The sequence below is a fragment of the Siphateles boraxobius genome, unplaced genomic scaffold, assembly GCF_051911475.1.
Source record: "Siphateles boraxobius isolate OS27281-9 unplaced genomic scaffold, OSU_SipBor_1 130, whole genome shotgun sequence".
Lineage (NCBI taxonomy): Eukaryota > Metazoa > Chordata > Actinopteri > Cypriniformes > Leuciscidae > Siphateles > Siphateles boraxobius.
The window spans coordinates 12,913,553-12,935,189 of record NW_027508734.1 but is presented as its reverse complement, the minus strand read 5'-3'; the positions used below and the strand labels follow the sequence as shown (position 1 = coordinate 12,935,189).

Genomic DNA, 21,637 nt, shown 5'->3' with positions numbered 1-21,637 from the left:
AATTAAAAGTAAAACATTTTGAAAATGAAACATTTTAGTTTTTTGTAAATAAATGTTAACTGCAATAAAATATATTTTAAAAATATTTTACTGCTCTTAACTTATTCTACTTTCTAATTTTCATTTTGTTTAACTTGATGTAATAAAATAACCAAAAACTGAAATAAGAATAAAAAAAACTATATATGAATATATTTTTTTAAAATAATGAAAAATCACAAAAAACATGCATCCAAATGAGTACAACTTTAATATAAAAATATAAAAAAACAACAAATTTAAAAGGTTAATAAAAAATATAATTATATTCCAGTGATGCTAACATAACACCTCTGTAAACATTTATCTGTGGTCCTTATTTAACGGGTTAAGAAAAACGTCTCGGTTACGTATGTAACCCTAGTTCCCTGATAGGGAACGAGACGCTGCGTCAAACGCTGTGGGAACGCCCCTGCGTTGTGCGTCATGAAGCACGTATGGAATCAGCCCAATGGAGAGATGGAACGTCATAGGCGGGTGACGTCATCGACCAGGAAACTATAAAGCACCCCATAAACTCAAGCGCAACAGTTTCTGATAGGCCTGAAGGAAGCGCTAGCGGGAATGCCGGGAGTATGGTGGAATGACGCAGCGTCTCGTTCCCTATCAGGGAACTAGGGTTACATACGTAACCGAGACGTTCCCTTTCAAGGGAACTCGAGCTGCGTCAAACGCTGTGGGAACGCTAATACCCACGTCGCTATAGGACCAAGTGACCGCCTTGTGAGAACTAGCGCACAGAGGACGAGAGCACCTGTGCCCCAGGGGTAGAACTTAAGTCTAGGTCGTAGAACTTAATGAAAGTATGCGGTGAAGACCATCCAGCCGCATCACAAACGTCACTGACGGAAACTCCTGACAGCAAGGCTTTAGAAGCCGCCATACTCCTGGTATAGTGGGCTCGTACAGCCAAAGGTGAAGGCTGACCAGCCGGCTCATAGGCAAGTGAGATAGCCTCGACCACCCACTTGCTCATTCTCTGTTTAGACGCGGGACACCCCTTCTTGGGTGGCCCAAAGCACACAAATAGTTGTTCTGGCTTCCTCCACAGGGCAGTTCTATGGACATAGGCGTCTAACGCCCTATCAGGGCAGAGTAAATTAAGTTTCTCCTGGTCAGACGACAGAAATGGAGGAGGACAAAAGGCCTGCAGAACTGTAGGTCTAACAACATTAGTAGGGACCTTGGGAACGTAACCTGGTCTAGGATGCAGAAAAGCCTTAACCATGCCAGGCGAAAATTCCAGGCACGAGGGTGAAACCGACAGAGCCTGCAAATCTCCGAATCTCTTTAATGAGGAGATAGCAAGAAGAAAGATAGTCTTAAACGTGAGAAACTTCTCAGGAACTTCTTCGATAGGTTCAAGAGGAGCTAGGGAAAGACCTTCTAATACGATGGCCAGATCCCAGGCCGGCACCCTCGTACGAACTGCTGGCCTCAGCCTCAGTGTGCCACGAAGGAAACGAGTTATAAGCGGGTGTCTCCCAAGAGAAACTCGACTGAAAGGGATGTGGGAAGCAGCCAGTGCCGCCACATACACCTTTAGTGTGGAGGGGGATAGCCCTGTGGAGAAGCGCTCCTGCAGAAATTCCAGCACTGCACCCACTGGGCAGTTAACTGGGTCCTGCAGGTGCTCTCCACACCAAGAAGTGAAGAGTTTCCACTTCAAGGCATAAAGCTTCGTCGTGGATGGAGCTCTGGAGTGAAGAATGGTCTCAACAACCTCGGTTGAGAGACCAGAGTTTATGAGCTGGGCCCCCTCAGAGGCCAAGCCCACAATACTGGGCGGGGGTGAAATATCATGCTGCCCGCCTGAGAGAGTAGATCCCTCCTGACCGGGAGCTCCAAGGGAGAGCCGTCCAGGAGAGAAATCAGGTCCGCAAACCATACTCGGGCCGGCCAGAACGGGGCTACTAATAGTAGGCTGACCCCGTCCCGGCGAACTCTCTCCAGAACTCCAGGTAGCAGAGCAATCGGGGGAAAGGCGAACAGACGTGACTGCACCATAGCATCCAACCCCAGAGGGGGTGGATGGCTGATGGAAAACCACAGATGACAATGCGTGGTCTCCTTGGAAGCGAATAGGTCCACCTCGGCGCGAACGAAACTCAACCAAAGGAGCTCCGCACTCCGCACTCTCACTCACTTCCCTCAGCAGGTCAGCCTGGTATGCCTGCATAATAGTATGCAGACATAGTATGCAGACATGACGCAGCCTGACCCGCCGCGGTATACGCTTTACCCACAAAAACCGAAATATTTCTAAGAGGCTTTGTGGGTAATGCCGGTGCCTTAACAGATGACGCAGCCTCGAGGGAGAGAAAACTCGCAAGCGTCTCTTCCACGCGAGGCATAGCCGGATAACCATATGATTTTGCCCCCACAATATTAGAATATGTTGAAGTCTGGGGACTAAACACTCTATATGACACCGTTTTTTTCCACTATTTCGACACCTCAGTGTGGAGATCGGGAAAAAACGGCAAGCACCGGCGTGGAGGTTGCACTCGTGACGGCAAAAATCTCTCTTCTAATTTTGATTTAGAAACAGACTCCTGTCTAGTCACTGGCCATACAATGCTGAGTTTTTCTACAGCTCTTGTTAATACCTACACTAGCTCATCACTTTCGGGAGTGTAAGGTGGCGAATCCTCCACATCTCCCTCATTTATAACTGGTGCCTCAGCCCGAGCAGAAGAAACCGCAGCGCGTGCTTCCGAACACGGGACTGAGGCACTGGATCTCACAGGTGAAGGGAGAGATAAGGCAGAGCCCGTCTCTAACCCCGCTGAGAGATCCATATGCGATCCCCACGATACGCGTCGTCGCTCTGCCTCGGAAAGAGCGGGACCCGAACCGCGGGGAGCGCCCACCGAACCGCTCTCCTCGAAGAGCGCCCGGCGGGAGCGGAGCGTCCTTAATGGCAGACACTCGCAATGCTCACAATCAGCTCCCTCGAGAACTGACTGGGCATGCTGCACTCCCAAACAAACAACACAAAGAACGTGTGTATCCCCACTCGTAAAATAACGTTTGACGCAGCTCGAGTTCCCTTGAAAGGGAACTGTATTTTACATATCTGGAAAAAATAGGCAAAATTAGTCATAATGAATGATGCAGTTGTTTGTTTTGTTGCAAAACCTCTCCTCTGTGACAACAGAATTTATTTTACTAAATTCCTGTAATTCCGATTCAAATTCTACACTAATTCCACATCCTGTGGGGCGTGGCACAAGTTCTAACTCACGTCTCCTGATGTAAATGAGTGCGCTTGTGTCGCAAGTCACAAGATGTTTGTACCTGTGTATGAACACAATTGTTCCGCTTCCTTTCTTTTGTTACCATTCATTACATCCGTAGACAGATCATGGCAGAGGACCGATTGCATGTTGGCAGCCGTCGTAATTTAAATGCTTGAAACTGGCAGGCTATTGCTGTGCACGGGCCAAGATGCTGCTCTTTCTTCCTCCCGTTCGGATCATTTATCATCTCTTACACAACTGCTGGCGGCTGATGGCTTTCAGAGGACTTTGTAATGAATACTCCACCTGCAGAATCACTTTGAGATGGATTGGCCAATCAAGAGATGGTGGGGAGGAGTGCATCTTTGACAGACAGGAAATGATGTAATTAGCCTTTATGTAATTGCTTGAATCGATCAGTAGAGTTGTCTCAGTTGTCTGCTAATAGCAGACATGTTTGCATATGGTGTATTATTGATGCGTATGAGTGTTTTCTCAAGCTAAACTGTAGTCTTTTGGCTTGAATGTCCATTGATAAGAAGCTTTTCAGTTTTAGGGCATGTGGGCCATGCAAGTATACATGTGCGTCTTTGTGTGTTTACCAGGGTCAGAAATTAACTTTGTATGTATTGTATCAACAAATTCTTTACACTGTGTATGCCCAACGTTGGCATATGTATTTACAGCAATACTGTGACAAAAAATCATTACTTATTGATTTTTATTTTTATTTTGTAATAATGATTATCAATGTTAATTAATGGAATATACAAAGCACTTTTGTGTTGGGGGAATCTCATTGTGCAGTTTTTGCCCTCTATCTTGAATTTGGGTGGCACTTTTGTACAGTGCCTGTTCATTTCCCAGTTTTGTGTTTGCACTCTCTTTGGCCACTTTTGCTTGTTTGTATTTGAGCCTCTGAGTCTGTATTTAACCTAGATAGCATTCCTAGGCATCACAGTCATGTTCAAGAAAATGTCAACTTTTGCAACAAACTCAAAGGTAGACATTCGCTTGTGCTTTTGCTGATCCAATTCACTGTATTCCAGACTGCTTGCAGACTGACCGGCTCTTTCGACATCTTGAAAGCACATCTTATGCCTTCCAATCTATCAAAACAGCTTCTCTAGTGTGTAAACACCCCGAGGGTCTCAGACTTGTCATTAATATCTGCGTAAAATCCTCTATTTGGCTGTTGTTGGTGCGCATTGGCTCTATCAGTGCATCTATTATACTTTACTGGTTAATTAAACCAGTGTAACTTGCAGCAATTGCACAAAATTTGCTGGAATATGCCACCTGACGAAATGATATCAGGCAATATTCAATTTTTTGATTTTCTCTTACATTTCTGTCTCTTTCTTTCTCTCTGAAGGGGATGAGGAATAAGCCGGGGGTGGAGACAGCGGGGACCCCAGACTCGGTGTCAGTATCAGGGAGAGGCCGAGGAGAAAATAAAGCTATCAAGTAGGTGCCTCCTGCTGAGATTAACTATTGCAGTTAATGTCTTGGTAATGAGTGGAAAACATTACTTTGTATGCTGAGTTGTATGTGCTGGACTCAGAATAGAACTAAAGGTTCTGTGTTCAGAATGGAATACTGCAAAGCAATTCTGTAATTTAATGCCAAGGTATTGAAAAAAGAAAAATCAAGATCGTGACAACCACATTTACAAAAATACTATTCAGTTTGTACTGAACTGAACTAGTAGTTAATGGCATACACATTCTGTCTTGAAACTATAGATGGCACTGGCGGATAGGTCCTTAACTCATCTTAACTAATCTGCTTGCAATCACATCATTCTCTATAGGGCACAGCTGATTGGCTCCTGCTGTATCAGTAGCCAATGAGCTCGCTGCTCAATCTTCAAATACTGGTTAGCATTTGCTGTAGCTGTGCAGTGTGCTTTCAGAAACCCTCCACCTTCCCCAGCTCCACATCTGCTACAGGTAATTCATGTACGCTATATTGTACAGCAGCAGCAGCATGTCTTGCTCATAGCAACGAGTCATGTACGTATGGGCAGTAGCAAGTGATGTACTTGCTCTGCAGCAGCAGCAGCGTAGCAGATCATTGTGTATATTGTGACGCGGATTTGCCCTCTTTAATAACTCTATATACTTGATCGCTTTATGAGCTAACCCCAAACAACAAGCCTGAAAATGCTTATGATAAGTGGCAACACTTCATTACAGAACATAATGAGTCTTTAGTTACTGTAATATTACTTTGGTCATGAATAGCAGATACCAAACATGCGTGACACTAATGTGACATTGCTAACTGTGTAAATGATAGACATACTCTATATTTTTAGACCTATTTCATAACCCAATGCTCATTTGTAATTTATTCAGGAGTGTTAATTTATATTTCAGTGTCAGAAGTGTTAGATTCGATTCTCACACCAGCTGTGGTATTTGTCGTGGTCAATACTATGGATAACACTGGCTTGCTGTTTGCAAACATCAGAAACCAAATATGTTCTTGTTCTGGCTAATGCCATTCTGCCATAATAATTTCATATTTACCATATGCCATGTCAATGTGCATACTTACATTTCACATACTGTGCACAGTGATCACAATACAGCCACAATATGGCAATGAATTTGACTTGACCTTACATTTTCAAAGCGACGAATGAAGCAGAATGTTTTATTTTCTCTTTAAAAAACTTTTTTTTCCCTTTTTTCTAGACTCATTTAATTTTTTTACGCAAAAAAAAAATATACAAAATGCAAAAAAAGCTGTTTTTATTTCTGCAATTTTTGAAACCATTTGAATTAATCATGTAATGTTATGAGATTAGTTTACAACAAAGTAGCATACTACCATTTGAAACTTTTATTGTTCAGTATTTTAAATTGTTTCACATATTTTGTAAAACAGCAGTAAGAATACAGTGTATGAATTGCTTACTACCACTTGTGTAGGGTTGTGCAGTAAGCTGGTACAATACAAGTACTGCAGATTTAAAGTGGTATATGTATTTCGGCTTATGGTGATAATTAGCTAATATCATTTATTAGTTCAGTTTAGTTATTGGTGAAGAAAATTAGCTCAAAACGAAAATGTGAATAATTTATTATAACTTGTTATAATTAATTATAAATATTTGGATCAGTTAATAGAATTAACTTGATGTAGTTGAATTAATATTACAATCAATTGAACTGTTCGTCCAGGGAACTGATTGATCCTCTATCAACTCTCAGAAATTATATTTTTCGTGGCCAGAGAAAAATGACTCTTTCTTAACATGTAGCTGTGATCGCATCATTAAAGGGATGGTTATTTACAAGCAGTGATCAGAACCAAAAATTACATGAATGTGCCCAAAAGTTATATTTAACTAAATCACGAACATATAACTAATCTAAACAAACATGCACACAATCACGCATACATGGGTAAAATGGAAAGTGAATGAAACTGGAAACAGAAACATCTGAACAGAACCATCAGTTTCTTATTTCGAAGCACCTTGTTAAAGAAGGATCTAACGCTTATACTAAACCTCTGTTGTATGATACTTGCAATGCCTTTGCCGTTGAACTAGCATGCAGTCTCAGGAGAAAGTCTTGAAAGTTGCAATCGATATTTTCCACATTGAATGAAGAAACGATGTTGATCTTGCAATGTTTGCCTGACTCCGTCATTGTCGATGAAGTTACAATAGTTGTAATTTGAGGCCTGTCCAGCTGTCAGTCATTTCACATTTCACATGAACAGCATCCAGAAGAAGGAAGATCAAAAATCTGAATAGAGAGGGTGCCCTTCAACTTCCTCAGAGGTCACACTTCCAAGGGCTCAGGGATCCAGTGGTAACTTAAACTTTCTGAGGTAAAGCTTATGTCCCTTTGTCTTTGAGCATGGGGTTTTGCATATTTTACTGGACTGGGTGTTGATGGAGAAACCTTTAAAGATTCTTGTAATATTTAATGTTGCATAGGTGTCAACATATTACATAAAGGATCATTCGTATAATTAAAATAGAAATCCATAGATACCAAACATGGTGTAGGTGAGATTACATTAACTAGTGGTTCTATCATAAAGCATGCATATAACGGTATACAATGCAAAAACAATATAAAAGACTGTAATAATCATGCACACAATGTCCTGGAAAATATGCATGTTCATTCATAGAAGGTTTGCATATGCATTAATTGAAAGAAAACCTTTTTATGGGCCTTATGTGTCTTTCCTATGGGGAAATTCTCCCCAATAGTGGTCGCCCGATATTTCGCCAAGTCCCATAAAAATACAGTAATAGGACTGCAGAATTACAAAGTTCCCATTTAAAGTATAAGCAAGTTTATTTTAAAGATTTGTATCTTTTATTTTTTTCATAATTATTTTGAATTTATACTTTGAATACTAATTAAAATAAATATAAATGATATATATTTATATTATATCGGCCATCTGCCACCCTGCTCTCTAAGTTATTGGCATCGGCCATCAAAAAAACAATATTGGTCGACCACTACTCCCTACATTCCTGTGAGGGGGTCGTAAAACCTTTTCTGCTATGGTGACCAGAGGCCTGGTTCTGCGTGGGTGTTAGTTGCTGGTCTTTGGTAGTTCACAGAACTCGAACACATTTGCTTGTTGGGAGAGGGGGTTTGCTGAATTATTCATTAAATATAATGAATAAATTTGTGTCTGATTGGTCCAGACACTACATTGGTTTAGTAAATTCCCTTTACCTGATAAGCAAATCCATCCTGCCTATTCAGGTCTACCTACCTACCCTCTGTTCATATTGAGGTATCAATACCATTACTTCTACCAAAGCCAAAATATTAGTATCAGGCCAAGCCTCGACCTTATTTCATTCTGAACACAGCCAGTGATACTGAGCAAACCACAGGAATAACCTAGAAGCACTTCAACAAAAATAGTAAGTGTGTGTGAAATGATGGCTTTCACACACTTGAGGATGTTTATCAGGTCAGCAGTATGAAGCTGGTCCACTTGCTCTGGTAACAACTGCAGCCTGAATATTAATCAGGCAATGCTCTAATTAGACACCAATGCATCTCACAGCAGATGGATACTGTTTTTATATCAGTACAAGAGGCCAGACTGCTAATCACCTGTGACCGCACAAGGGCACGGGGAGACAATCCGCTGCACATTTCATTGTGTTCTTCAGGCTGCGAATGAGACATTACATTTATTTTCTTAAAGTAGGATTGGTACCCACAACAACAGTGTGGAACGTTTGCATGCATCATACAATACTTACAGTAAGTGTAAGTCTTAGTGCAATGTTAAAATAAACCAAATAAAATAGGATTTTGCAAAAAGTTATATAATCATAATGTAAAGTATGAAAAACAATGTAATGTTCCCTTTCGAAGGGAACTCAACAATACGTCAACGACGTTATGGGGGAACGCCTCAGGCGTGACAGGTGTCTGAAATCACTATCAAATCACGTCAATCATATTGACCGGCGACAGCCCGTGAATCATTAGCGTGAATGATTAACGTGCGACCTGGAAGTATAAAGGGGCGCCTTGCACACATGACAAATCATCTCATCGTCTTCAGGGACTGTTTGTTTGAAAACGCTATTCAAGTTACGAGGTAAGAGAAAGATGAAACGCACAGCTAAGGCAGATTGTTTTCGTAAGTGTGCCGACCCGTGTCCGAGGTTTCTGACACCGGCCGACACACACGAGCTGTGCGTTTTTTGCTTGGGTGAAGAGCACGCACGGGAGGTTCTCGAGGGAACCCTCTGTGCGAACTGCGAGCGTTTTTCCCTTAAAACGCTCCGCTCTCGTCTGGCCCTCTTCTCGAGTGAAGGGGGTCCGGCGTCTGGACCTTGTGGTGCGGGACCCGCTCGTGCTGAGGCCGATCGGCGACTTACATCATGGGGCTCCCAGATGGAGCTTGTCGATCGTCTCGAGAGGGCTGTTAACCTCTCAGATGATTCGACGGCTGACGAGGGCGAACTGCAGGTCGATGGGGAAGGTTACTCACCGATTGTACCTGCAGTTGATGCTCTTCAGGACGCGCAGGAGATAGCTGAGGAGGTTTATGATCAGGTAGATCCTGAACCTCCTCAGCCATCCTGCCCCGTGTATGCAGAGCTGGTGGATGTGATGGAGCGCGCTGCCAACAGGGTGCAGTTGCCTTGGCAGCGCGCTAGAGGAGAGATCGCTCGCGGTAGGCTCGACGATCGGTTTCTCCCCGGCCATACACCACCAGCTCAGGTGAGACTTCCATTTCTTCCTGATCTCCATACGAAGATCGAGAGGGCATGGAAGAGCCCATACTCTGCCCGTATTCACCTACATCAGCGGGCCAGTTTCGCTGATGTGGAGGGGATCGGAGAGTATGGATACGTGTCAATGCCGCCCATTGACGAGACGTTCGCGAACTATCTCGTGTCTGGGCGGGCAGCGACACTGAAAGCTCCAACCCTGCCATCCAAACCGCTGAAAACAACGGCTCGTTTGAATGGCAGAGCATACACGGCAGCAGGTCAGGCCGGTGCTGCACTGCACACCATGGCAGTATTACAGGCGTACCAGGCCGACCTGCTGGGGGATCTCGACCAGGGGGCAGGGATGTCCCCTGAGGCGGTGGCTGAGCTGCGCCGCACCACAGATCTGGCTCTCCGGGCTACCAAGCAAACCGTTGCCGCGATCGGACGGTCGATGGCGGCGATGGTGGCCACGGAGAGGCATCTGTGGTTAAATCTAGCCGACATCGGGGAGAAAGAAAAAGCCTTTCTCCTCGATTCGCCTACGGATTTAGGCCGCCAGTTTAGGCTTCACTCACCTCGCTGAGCTACTGCTCGAGCACTAGGTTGTAGGTGGTTGGCTTTCATTCAAGCCCCACTCCCCTAGGTTGGGCACAGATACATTTCTGTCACCCCTAGAGCCGCTGGCAGGCCCGCACCCTGGTAACCTCAGGGTGAGGTGTGAGTAGTCCCCTGTGATACAGGTAGGTCTGAGCACTTCACTCCCAGTTCTGTTTTATCCTACCTCGCACCACTATGGCTCGGGTCGAGTATGAAGTAAGCTTCACTTCTTCTTTGGTCGAAGTACGCTCCCCTGAAGCCAGAGCATTGCCCTGAGCTGACGCCCATGCATAGATGGTAGGCCCCTGACTAGCTGGGGCCTCCGTTGAGGCAGAGTGGGGTATGTTGTACTCCCCTTGTTTTAAGGGTGCTAGCTTTCTTGTGGAGTACACTGCCATGGGCAATGTGATTAGGCACCAGGATGCTGTAGGCGCTGTGTAAACAGTTTTTCTGCCAACGAAGGCCATTAGGTAGTAGGCCTCAGCAGGCCTCCTTGATTGGACAGCCCCCTATAGGGCACTGTAGGCCAGCTCACTTTACGTGGTTGGCCTTGGTGGTTCGGGCAGTTGACTCACTGATGGGTAGTAGGCCTTAAACAGGCCTCCTCGGAGGTGAGTCCCAACATTGTGGGACATACCTTATAGCGCTACTGGAAGCCCATTAGTAAATTATGCTTGTGTAGTATGGTTCCCAACAGTGTACTTTATGGCAGAATATGACTTGCTATTAGCTAGTAGGCCCGACCAGGCCTCCCTGATAGGCGAGTCCCCAGCTGGCTGGCCTTAGCAGGCCACCTTATACTATAAAAAAAGCACCCGGACTCAGGGCTCAAAGCTACCAGTGGTTATCAGGTAGTTTACCACTCAGGCCTCCCTGAAGGTGAATTCCCACTTAAGATGGTTATCAGGTAGTAGGGCTCACCCGGCCGCCCTGAAGGCGAATTCCCACTTACGTTGGCTATCAGGTAGTAGGCCTCTCTGGGCCTCCCTGAATGTGAGCTTCCAAATATTGTGGCTGTCAGGTAGTAGGCCGCTCTGGGCCTCCCTAGGATGTGGGCTCCCAAATATTTTGGCTGTCAAAGGTAGTAGGCCTCACCAGGCCTCCCTGAGGGTGAGTTCCCACATACTGTGATTATCAGGTAGTAGGCTCCTCCAGGCCTCCTTGATTGAGAACGGTCAGGTAGTAGGCCTCACCAGGCCTCCCTGAAGGTGAGTTCCCACAGTTTGTGGTTACCAGGTAGTAGGCCTCTCCAGGCCTCCCTGAAGGTGAGCTCCCCACATACTGTGGTTTTAGGGTAGCAGGCCTCACCGGGCCTCCCTGAAGGTGAGTTCCCACGTACTGTGGTTATCAGGTAGTAGTGGTTTTCAGGTAGTAGGCCTCTCTGGGCCTCCCCGAAGGTGAGCACCCCACATACTGTGGTTATCAGGTAGTAGGCCTCACGTGCCTCCCTGAAGGTGAATTCCCACTTACGTTGGCTATCAGGTAGTAGGCCTCTCCGGGCCTCCCTGTAACGTTCCCTAGTGGTGCTGGGTTTATGAAGCTAGTGGTCTCTTGCTATCAGTTTCAGCTAGCCTTAATAGGCAGCTGCTGAAGGCGAGCTTGCGCCCTGGCTCGCTAAAGTGTTCATTCTCTGCTATTGGTTCCCTCCCGGAACCTTTTCTGCCTACAGCCTGGTTTGCCTACCAGGCAGACCTTGTGCTCCCCTCACCGAGGGTCTCTATGAGCATGCGGCTTCCTGAGTCTGGTCAGACGGTCGTAGGCCTCTCGTGAGGCCTCCCAGTTAGATCAGCCCTTAGGCCTTCACAGGCCTCCTCAGTGTTTTGAAACACAGACACTGGGTTGATCCGTGGGTCGAGTAGAGAAACTCCCCTCGCTAGCAAGGGTCGGAAAGCACTATGCTGAGTCATACTCTCCGGGATATCCCGTCTCTGAGATCCGGGCCGAGTGGTTCACTGCCAGCTTCGCAGTCCCTCGGGTTGGATGCCTTTCTTAAGGCTTTGTTGTCCAGAGGCTCTGTCTTCAGACAGACAGGATTTGGCCAGACTAAGTGTCTATGTACTGACGCCAGGTCAGGCCGTCCTGGTGGCATTTCAGGGTGAGTACGTTCCCCTGAATAGTGACTGGCTGGGGTTCCTTCGGGTTCCCTAGCCACATTCCCTAGAAGGGACCCCTTCTAATTGGAAGCTGTGGTCCCAGGCCCGGAGCCGGCCCAGGTAGACCTTTTTTTTAACCATATTTATGAAGGTTTTTCTGTGAGGCTGTAGCTTGGGCTATGACCGTAGGGAATGCTGTCACTGACAGCCCAGTGTGACCTGAGGGTGAGTGGTTCTAGCGTTTCATTTGAAGTTGCTGGTTCTGACAGTTGTCACTGCCACTTAGCATGCACTCCCCTTAGCATGGCGGAGTTGGTATATCGTTCCCCATAACGTCGTTGACGTATTGTTGAGTTCCCTTCGAAAGGGAACCTCTCAGGTTACGACTGTAACCTATGTTCCCTGAGAACAGGGAACGAGACAATACGTCTCCCTGCCATGCCTCGGGGCTTGCCTACCGTACAGTCCCTTCAGACGATAAGGTGATTTGTCATGTGTGCAAGGCGCCCCTTTATACTTCCAGGTCGCACGTTAATCATTCACGCTAATGATTCACGGGCTGTCGCCGGTCAATATGATTGACGTGATTTGATAGTGATTTCAGACACCTGTCACGCCTGAGGCGTTCCCCCATAACGTCGTTGACGTATTGTCTCGTTCCCTGTTCTCAGGGAACATAGGTTACAGTCGTAACCTGAGACGTTTTTCCTAATGAAATCAAATTCTTAAAAATTATTTAAATGATGATAATTTAATAATTAAATGTAATAATGACTTTTAATTTCATGGAATAATAAAAAAAATACCATTCAGGCATTTTGCATTATTTGCATTATATATATAAAACTTTGTTCTCAAAATATATTTTTTTAAAGTGGCACTAAAACACCATTTTAATATATTTTCATTTATTATTAAAATATTTTATTGTTTATTTCTCCAAGTAGGACCATTGGAGCAGCTTTCAGCACCAGAAATGAGCCCATAGGTGAAAGAAAATTGGTTGCCAGAAATATGATGCAATATAGATTTGCTTAAAAGATCTGAAAAATAAATTTAAATAATATATTATGTGACAATTACTAAATAATTTGGTGCTTGACATTCATATGTTTCTTACATTATATGTATGTTTGCATGTGTTTAATGTACCCCTCTGTGTGTCTGTCCTGGGAAACCCTACATTATGTTGTCCCCACAAAGATTGCAGTATACAAAATCCTTGTCTTTGTGGGGGCATTTTTGGTCCCTGTGGGGAAAACAGCTCATAAATCATATTAAGGGATTTTTTTTTTTTTTTTGGAAAATGTAAAAATGCAGAAAGTTTTCTGTGATGGATAGGTTTTGTGTAAGGGTATAGAATATACAGTTTGTACAGTATAAATATCATTATGTCTATGGAAAGTCCCAATAAAACATGAAAACACCTTGTGTGTGTGTATGGTCCTGTAAACCCTACGTTGTGGGGACAAAATCTCCCCACAAGAATGGTAATACTAGAAATCTTTGAAAAAACAGCTTATAAATCATACTATATGTTTATTTTTTGAAAATGTAAAAATGAGTTTTCTGTGAGATTTGTGTTTAGGGGTTGGGTTAGGGCATAAAATATACAGCTTGTACAGTATAAAAATCAGCCTATGGAAAGTGAAAACGTTGGACCACCTCCAAAATGTTCAGAGTTCTATTATCATATTAAATGCCTGCATCAACCCAAATTAAATATTAAATGGTAGATTCATTTATAAGGCTTAGAGTTTTAATAGAGACCGATCCAACATTGTCAGAACAGATGAAACCACTAAACATCACTGCTCACTGACTGGCAGTGTCACAGAAAATATACCTAATATCTTAACTTCTTTCTAATGTGGATATCCTGAACCTGGAATTTGGAAAAGTATGCTTTCAGAAAGATTTTTAATGCACGATACATTTAATTTGTTTTGAATTATCTTCTCTTGTGGTTTGCAGCCATCCAAGTAAAAATCTGAAATTTGATGAAGTACCATTTGTAAAGTATTTACTGGATTAAGTTTTGCTTAACTTACATAAAACAACTATATACTGATATTTACCATAACTATATTATATATGGTTTCGATCATGCAGCCCACCACTAAGTAGATGCCTTACCTCTGATATGACTTTTTCTGTCTTGCTTCTGTTGTTCTTACAGAGATTAGAAGTTTGTAGCTACAGTATAAAAGACTCTATCCTCTCTGAGTCAAAGCGAATGTAATGACAGCACAGAATACATATGACTTTGTGCATGATATCCATCTCAAAACCCCTTTAATCTCACCCTCAGAGCTATTTTTACATCATCTCTTCAGTTCAGAATTCTTTTACGTTTTCAAGACTTTATGCCACTTGAAACCACAGGAGCTCTGGAACGATGTTAGACAAGAGAAACCTTTCCTAAAAAGTCTCTCTGTGACTGATTCTTCCCACTCTGCCAGTTACTGTAGTTTTACACCATTGTTTTCTCTCTCTCTCTTTGGGCTGTCTGTCTATCTGAACTCTGTTTTCCCCTCAGTTTGACTCATTGTGGCTCTTTCTCCTGTCTTTGTGTTTGGCTGCAGTGATCTAGACAGGGACTTTTGGAATAACAATGACAGCAGTTCTGTGCAGCAGCGCTGGAGCTCCTATCCACCCAAGGAGTTCATCCTCAACATGTCCCCCTACACCCCTTATGGAGACCCTCGCCTCACGCCCAAGTGAGTCTTGGTAACGGCTGGTAAGGGACCCCTTCTCTCTGTGCAGGGCTGTACTGAAAGGGGAAGTCCATTCAATCCTCTCTATTCTGGTCTTTCATTTCAGCGATCCTCTATAGATTACAGGGACTTATCTGTGTCTCATGAAACCTATCAAATGTCACAAAACAATGTCCGTGGTCATATTTCACCCCAAAATCAAAAGGAAAAAAATTGGAAAATTATGTTTGCATGAAGAAAATGAAAAAAGTTTTTATGACTATTCAAACGTTTTGCATTATTTTTATGATACTTCTAAAATTCTTGTTACTATAATACAAAAATACTATTATATATACATTTTACTATTAATATAACATGCAATATTAAAATGTTATATATACATACATACACATATACATCTATCATCTAAAAAACAGCTAATACATTTTTATTGTGTTTTGCAAGCCATAATAGTAATGTGCTGGGGAAAAAAACAAAAATGTGTTTTTATCTTTATAAAATATGTTGAATTGGCTTTCTTGGCATTATTTTCTTGACAATTAAATTAATTTAAATCCTTAAACTTTAATTACTGTAATGAAAAAAATTGTATATACGTATATATATATATATATATATATATATATATATATATATATATATATATATATATATATGTGTGTGTGTGTGTATATATATATATATATATATATATATATCATAAATATTATTTTGTGTATATATATATATATATATATATATATACACACACAATGATAATATTTATAATATATACATATATATACTATATAAATAATAACATTACAGTTTTGTATAACAGTAATGAACATTTGAATGAAAAATGTCATTTTTAAGACAGAAAAAGTAGATGACTTGTTTTAAACATCTTACTACTTTAGGGTCAATTTGCCTGACCCACAAAGCACACCAAAAGGTAAGCCATATTTCCCACTGACCCCATCTGTAAGAGCTATGTCTAGGGCAGTCCTTGTCATTTTCTATGGCTTTTTATCATTCAGCGTACACCACAATCCAGACTGAAACGAGATGAAATGTCCAATCTTTAGGTCAACCCATCACTCTCAGCGAAACGTGGGATGAGTTCCACAGAGGGTAGTGGGGTTCGCTTCAGTCTGCCATTTCCTTCTAAATTAATTGCTTAATTGAAGTCATTATCTTTGAGAAAAAGTAGTCTTTCTGGATTCGTTCCCAGGATAAATCAAAATCTAATTGACAGGAGACAGATACAGACTGCAGGTCCCTGCCCACTTCTCATCCACATGGTGATAATTACAGTCTACATTCCCTCCCACAAACACACACTCATAACATCAGTGTGTGTTCAATATATGATCAGTAAGATGTCTATTCAGTCATCCATCCACTGAATATATATATATATATATATATATATGTAATGAAAGTGCTTAATTTGTTTCTCAATATCTTACATTTTCGTATGAATCATACAAAATCGCCACCTCATGAGATCAGGATGCTGGTACCATAAAAGCAGTCTATATGACTACTATATGTTATAAATGGCATGTGCCACAATCTATAAGTCATGCATATGTGGATAAAAAAAAAACTTTTTCTGCACTGATTTTGGCAAACTTTGTGATAGATATACCATTCTTTGAATTTTTCTGCAGGCACAGATTTTCCATGTGGGATTTCCGTGCTTCCACCGCTCTCAAATTTCATGCGCAAATTTCATTTCGGATCCCGTGACGGATCTTGATGTGGCAAGTTTGAAATACACATCTGCAAATGAAGTTTGAGAGCTTCAATGGGAAGATTAACGACTTAAATTTCGGTCTGTTCCTCACACAACGCTATCATGTGACTTCAGAATGCTTTAAATATAGCACATGAGTCATACTGTATGCACTACTGTACAATAAATAGAGTCTTTAAACAAAATAAGAGTTAATGAGAACAAAATTGTATTTTTTTGAGGTGAACTGTTCCATTAAAGGACTGATGGATCGCTAAAACACTTCTCAACCCCCTGTTCTCTACAGCCCTGCCAGCAGCACTAATGTTTCTAACGGCTAACATTTCACCTCCAGCCCATGGATGGTCTCCATGGAGACGGACAACCCTCAAAACCTCTGACCTTTGACCTGAAAGGTTTAGATGCATTCAAGAACACTTGATTGGAAGTGTCTTGGTTTCTTGCCATCTTATCTAGTCCTGATTGAAGTTGAGGGTTGACCGTTAGCTCTTCTGCTGTGTTGCTGTGTTTTTTGTGCCTTTATGGAAGTTGTTGTGGTTCGTCTCTCATGTCACCTGTAACTTCCCCTTTGTAGTTTGAGTCTCAGTATGTACCTGTGTGACGCAGTTTCAGGAGTTTACAACAAAACATCTTCACATTTGAGATCTGCTTCTGATGGCTTCTTTAATTTTAGTTTTTACCAGTTTTTCATTATTCTTTTCATAGTTGCCGTTTAAGAGGTATAACTTATTTTACAGGACATCTTACTTATTAGAGTCATCTTATATTTACTTCATTTTAACCATATCAAATAAATGAGTAGAAGCATTTCCGTGTCTTTTTATTATGCTCTTTTGTACTTGAAGGTGCATTCACACTGACAGCGAATAAATCGATAAAGGTCGTCCAGTTGCTGTACTGTAGGATAGCTAGTTATTTACAACTCTAAATAGTCAGTATATCATTATATATATTTAATTTGTTTCATTTTTTTATTTTTGAATGTAAACTTTAGTTTTTTTTAATTTCCTACATTTCTAAGTTTAAGTTTTTAAAGTTTTTTTTCCATCTAGTATTTATATTTTATTTTATTTAATCTTTAATTTAATTAATGAAAATGGTTTTGTATTTAATAGTTGGAAACGTGGCAGTTTGCAGATCCCCCTACAGAGAGCACCAGTAAAAATGTTCCACCATTTCTCTGAATTATTTTTATTTTTATCTATTTGATGCTGACCAGTCACTTCAAATCACTGCCAGTGTGAACACCTCTAATAAGGAGATCTTTAAATACTATAGAATAAAAAGTGACAGGATTAAGAGACACTACTTACAGCAGTCAGCAACCTTGCCATCTGCTTTAACAAATGTCAAGCCCCCTCTGTTTCTGTCCACCCCCTGAGGTTGATGCACAAATGTTGCGTTATGGGTCATCTGTGTCTTAAGTGGCTGTCGTCGATCTGTTGCCGTCTATGCTAGTCACGACACCTGTGTTTGAAGTGTTAACCTTTAGTCTGTCTCTGCCGTCGCTGTGTAATCAGTTCTTCTGTCACTGTACTGTCCAGATTTAGTGAACGTCAGTCCCTGTCTCACTTGAAGGGAAAGCAAGAATGATTAATACATGATGTACCGCTTATACAGTGTGTACTGATAGAAATGAATAATGTCAAAATATGTATGTGATCAAATGTAGTATTTTCCCAATTATACATACACTACCTTTCAAAAGTTTGGGGTAGGTAAGATTTTTAAAACACAATTTTTTTGAAAGAAGTCTCTTCTGCTCACCAAGGCTTTGTTTATTTGGACATATGTAAAATATGATTAAAATAATAATTTTCTATTTTTTATACATTTAAAATGTATTCCTGTGATGCAAAGCTGAATTTTCAGCATCATTACTCCAGTCTTCAGTCATATGATCTTTCAGAAATCATTCTAACATGCTGATTTGCTGCTCAAGAAACATTCCTTAATCAATGTTGAAAACAGTTGTGCTGGTTTATATTCATATATAGAAAGAGACATTTTTCCAGGATTCCTTGATGAATTGACAGCTCAAAAGAACCACATTTATTTGAATTAGATCTATTTCAGATGTTTTTACTGTCACTTTTGATCAATTAAAGGTGCTCTAAGCGATGTCACGCGTTTTTTAGGACAAAACATTTTTTGTCACATACAGCAAACATCTCCTCACTATCCGCTAGCTGCCTGTCCCCTGAACACACTGCATCCTTGTCGAAACTTATTGACTCCAAACTTTTGAATAATGCAAGTGATTTGAATATCATGTAGAAGTGGGGCTGCACGATTTGGTAAAAACATAATCATATTGCAATTATTTTGACAAGTACTGTGATTTGAAAGCCAAAAGAAAAGGGTATAAAATGTCATTGAAACAGCAGCTCTCATGTTAAACAGCACGTGCAAAAACTGCAAACCAGCGCACAAAGGCTTTTGTCTGTAAATTAAGCTGTGTGTTAAACACGGTCTGCTGATGATAGAATGGATTACTCTTCACGCTGAACTTCTCTTCTTCTCTCGTTCAGTTGACCCAGAAGTGCAGTGAATGAAATCCAACTCAGCTTTCTTAGAATTCACAGCTTTATGCTGGAAAAACATCTTAAACCGGACTAAGCCGGTAAGTCAGGTCTGTTGCAAGGTTTTAAAAGGGTTTTGCTTTTCAGATGGTCAAGCTAGCAGACCAGGTCACCCGGCTCAGCTCTGCATTATTTTAGTGTTATTTATCCACTATTATAGTATTTATTAATATTTTGAATTAGATTTTATTGTCATATTTTCATATTAGTTTTAAGTTTTAGTCATTTTGTTCTGTGACTTGTCCTTTGTATCAATCCTATTTCACTTTATTTTTATATCAGTTTTAGTCTTTAACTTTAAGGAAAGTTATATATATGAAACATATTTTGATAATGAAAAAGAAATTATTATATAAATATAAAAGGAAAATATTTGTAATAGTTTTAGTTGTACTTAACAATAACACTGGCGTATCTACAGTGAGCTGGGAGACTAGCTTAAACCAGATAAGACCAGCAAACTTAGGGCAGTCCACTTGAATATTTAATTGAATAAACTAATACATAATACAAATTTCATACAGTAAAATTGGAGTAGTACACAATTATAAAACTTTTCATCCTTGCTCATGCATATTAATTAGGCTACCTAGAGAGTCATAGTAGTTCTGATTCACTAAAAGTCTGGATGTTGGTAAAAAGGCGTTTACTATAGTAAGATTACCGCTTGCAGTCATTTGGCAGAGGCTTGTTCTTAAAACTGTCCTTTTACTTGGCCGTTTTTAGTGTTTCTAAACAGCTAAACTATATTCTGTTCTAGTATGTATTAAATTGTAGCCTTAAGCTGTTTAATAACCACTCAGAGCCAAATCGTGCAGCACTATATAGAACACTGAGGTGTATAATATTTTCAGACCAAGAAAAATTGATATTTTAATCAAATTCTCGCCCTGCAATTTATTTGGCTTCTTTCAGGAACAGTCTATACATAAATATTACTTCTCTTAAGTGTGTGACATAGCAAACATAGGATGCAATTCCAACAACACCTGCCTTCCTTTAACTGTCCGCCCATGTTCCCTGTAAATCAGCCCCATCTGCTTGCTCTCTCAGCACCCGAGCGTCTGCCCCCTTCAGACCCCTACCGTCTAGGTTCCCGTTACACCTGCTTGCTTTGCAGCTGGGACTCGAGCGGGATTGTTTTCTACCACTGTTCCTTATTGCTCTGCCTGAAGGGTTCTGAACAATCTGTTCCTCTTCCTTCTGTCTGAATCTTTCTTTCTCCTTCAAACTCTCCTGTCGTTTCTGTTCTTGCGTATCTCCTTATCTCTCTCTTCCTTCTTTCAGTGGATCGCTGGAGAAGGGGGAGGTGGGTGGGGGGGCAGTGGGGGGTCCCAGTCGCAGTGACAGCTGCATAGGCGCAGGGACCAGCAAGTCCGGGAGGTGGCAAACTGTCCAGAGTCACCTGCACTCCGGCAGCTTGAGACCCAACAAGTGAGTGTCAGAGGATGACTTGTTTTCCTTTTGAGAAGTTTGGGGAAAGAGCCAGCATAATGGTTTAGTTAAATGTTAATGTTTTTGGGGTGTGAACTGTTTTTTTAATAATTTAGAAGAGATTTTACCATGCTCTTTTCCATACGACTGTGACCACGACTGTCAAGGACAAAAAAGCACCATAAAAGTCGCCCATGGTCTTAAGATTAGTTGACATATTTCACTAGGGTAAATGAAATGTCATTGGCTCACACATGTGTTGTGCACTACCTTTCAAAAGTTTGAGGTCAGTAAGATGGTTTTGAAAAGAAGTCCCTTCTGCTCACCAAGACTGTTTTAAACCGTAATATTGTGAAATATTTTTGCAATTTAAAATAACTGTTTTCTATTTGAATACATTTTAAAATGTTATTTATTCCAGTGGAGCACAGCTGAATTTTCAGCATCATAACTCCAGTCTTCATTGTCACATGATCCTTCAGAAATCATTCTAAAATGCTGATTTATTGCTCAAGATTATTTTTATCAATGTTGAAAACAGTTTTTTTTTCTGATATCTTTAGGATTCTTTTATTAACAAAAAGGTCAAAGGATGAACATGCATGTTAAATAGAAATCTTTTGTGACATTGCTGATGAAAAAAAAACATTTTCTTTTAAAAATACATTTTTTACTGACCCCTAGCTTTTTAGTTTAGGACTAACAGATATGATAGCCCGTAATAAAGAAAATGATGCTATGATGTCAGATGCTTCACAAAAATTATTATTATTCATTTATTTTGCATTAGTGTGCAGGTAGAAAGTATCAGTTTTATATTTCTAAATTTTCCTTTTGCAAATATAGTAATTAAAAGCACATTAAAACAATATTATATTAACAATGTTACTTAATTTTTATGCTTATTTCTATCTGCCGCATAATCATCATCTCGCCCAGGCCTAATGTTATGTCAAG

The 21,637-nt window shown here is 41.1% G+C and overlaps 1 protein-coding gene across 1 annotated transcript in view; it reads left to right on the top strand.

The window, feature by feature from the left end:
- Window positions 1-21,637, top strand: part of syt7b (synaptotagmin VIIb) — a 136,094-nt gene that overhangs the window by 67,427 nt on the left and 47,030 nt on the right. Inside the window, exons 3-4 of the mRNA XM_077228082.1 lie at window positions 4,657-4,748; window positions 14,789-14,923. Coding sequence (XP_077084197.1) covers window positions 4,657-4,748; window positions 14,789-14,923 — 227 coding nt within the window. The remainder of the gene's footprint in view (window positions 1-4,656; window positions 4,749-14,788; window positions 14,924-21,637) is intronic.